At 31.6% G+C, this 1,909-nt stretch overlaps 1 protein-coding gene across 1 annotated transcript; it reads left to right on the top strand.

Annotated features, from left to right (window-relative positions):
• The first annotated feature begins 435 nt into the window (after positions 1-435).
• LOC117152298 (dynein heavy chain 9, axonemal-like) lies at positions 436-1,539 on the top strand. The gene is made up of 2 exons (XM_033323512.1): positions 436-750; positions 1,060-1,539. Exons 1-2 carry the CDS (start codon positions 658-660, stop codon positions 1,276-1,278), a joined length of 312 nt encoding a protein of 103 aa, XP_033179403.1. The 5' UTR covers positions 436-657; the 3' UTR covers positions 1,279-1,539.
• The last annotated feature ends 370 nt before the right edge of the window (positions 1,540-1,909 follow it).

Here is a 1,909-nt window from a genome sequence, read left to right as displayed (position 1 = left end):
AGATCTAATGGAATTTTAAGATCATTTTCCAAAAGAACGGTTCATTTGCGTCCCGTGGTTCTTTACAGAAATTTATTCCCCGTAACGAGCATTAAGCAGTGCAATACAAAAAATTTAGCTCTGAAATTCTATTATACGGTATCTTTCTTTAATAAATCTCCACCGATCTGAAGGTGCAGGATCATCCATCAAAGGGATGAGATATAATTCTTGCATACCCTGAACAATCAATAAGCTATAAACCAAACTGCGTAACATTTAATAATTTTTCTTTAATGCAATATAATTGTAATACCTTCTTACTCTTCTCATTTCCTATACTCTGTTGCTTTCGATGACATATCTTTCGTTTACCAGTTTATAACCTGGATCGAGGACAATTAAAATTAAGAATTATCGATACTTAATGAATTATACAAAAACATGTTACGAAAATCAGCGCAATCACATCGAATATGTATTTACAATAACGGCAACGATAAAATTTCAGGACGTCGAAAAGTTGGGAATGTAATTGAGTTTCACTTTTGGAGGAAGAAATTTCCATAATGTGTCACTGGGTCAAGGTCAAGGTCAAGAACCCATAACGGAAGAAGCCATAGAATTTTCAGCGAACGAAGATCGCTGAGGAAGTGATTGTCTACATTAGAAAAAAAGATGGAAGAATGCTCGAAGAATCCACATGATGATTGTCAATTGTTCATTAGTGCGGAACCCAATCCTGATCCTCCTGAATCAATAATACCTCAGGTAAGAAACAATTATATAATTTGAAAAAGCAAAAGAAAATATGCACTTTTAATTAAGCTAGCATGTGCTAATTATATTCTTTAACCCTCCGCCGGTAATATGGTTTTTCATTAACGCGGTCGGCATTACAGGTGTTTCAGTAACTGGTCTAATTTCCTACTATCTTTTTGCTTTAAAAAAATCTAAGAAAATTTTGAGGTACCTATTATAGTCCCTAATTTACTATATAAGTGATACTTTAGTCCATAAGTAAATAATATCGATAAGAAATACCAATTACTTAATGTAAGGTTCGTTAAATTTACACAGGGTATACTAGAATCGGTCATAAAGATCACGAACGAACCACCATCTGGAATTCAAGCAAATATCCACAAAGCGTTGGATAACTTTGCCCAGGAAACTTTGGAGTCCTGCAGCGAAGAAACCGAATTTAAATTCGCACTTTGTTATTATCACGCTGCACTTGCAAAACGTAGAAAATTTGGGCCGCGAGAATGGAATAGGGTAAGTGACTTTAAATCTTAATGGATCATAACGTTAAATTAGAAATTATGGATCGAAGATTTGTAAATATCGAAACAATGAGAGATAGCAAAAACAATGTTTACGATATCTTGTGTAATGTAATAACTTAAAATTAATACTCTTTAACAGATTTTGTATTGATCATAAGACATATTTGGAATATATTTTTCAACTGTGACATAATTTAAAACGTACTATAACTGTCTTCCTTGTAATCAAAAATTAAATTAGGAAAAGCTATTAATAAGATAAAGCATTAGTTTTTACTAGTGATGATATTAGCAAAGTTCGTAAATTATATTCTTTAATAATTGCTTTTTAGTCAATATTTATTTTAATAATAAATTATTAAATAATTTAGAACGTAACTAAGCACAAATAGCAATTAAGCAAATTTCTCTGTTATTATGTTGTTAATCGTTATTAAAAAATCACATTTACATATATATGTCGGGTTCACATTATGATTAGGGTTAGGGGCGTGAAACGAATCTTCGTTTGGATTACACATCGTTGTTATGCAATAGAGAAGATATTGACTAGTGCAAATATGATTATTACAGAATTTGACAATCGTGGTAATTAGATACTCGAGATGCTAATGACAAAGATCCTAGGTTCAATAACGAAT

Source organism: Bombus impatiens, unplaced genomic scaffold, assembly GCF_000188095.3.
Source record: "Bombus impatiens unplaced genomic scaffold, BIMP_2.2 scf_1057, whole genome shotgun sequence".
Classification (NCBI taxonomy): domain Eukaryota; kingdom Metazoa; phylum Arthropoda; class Insecta; order Hymenoptera; family Apidae; genus Bombus; species Bombus impatiens.
The sequence above is the reverse complement of the archived record's forward strand: the minus strand, read 5'-3'. Positions and strand labels throughout refer to the sequence as shown.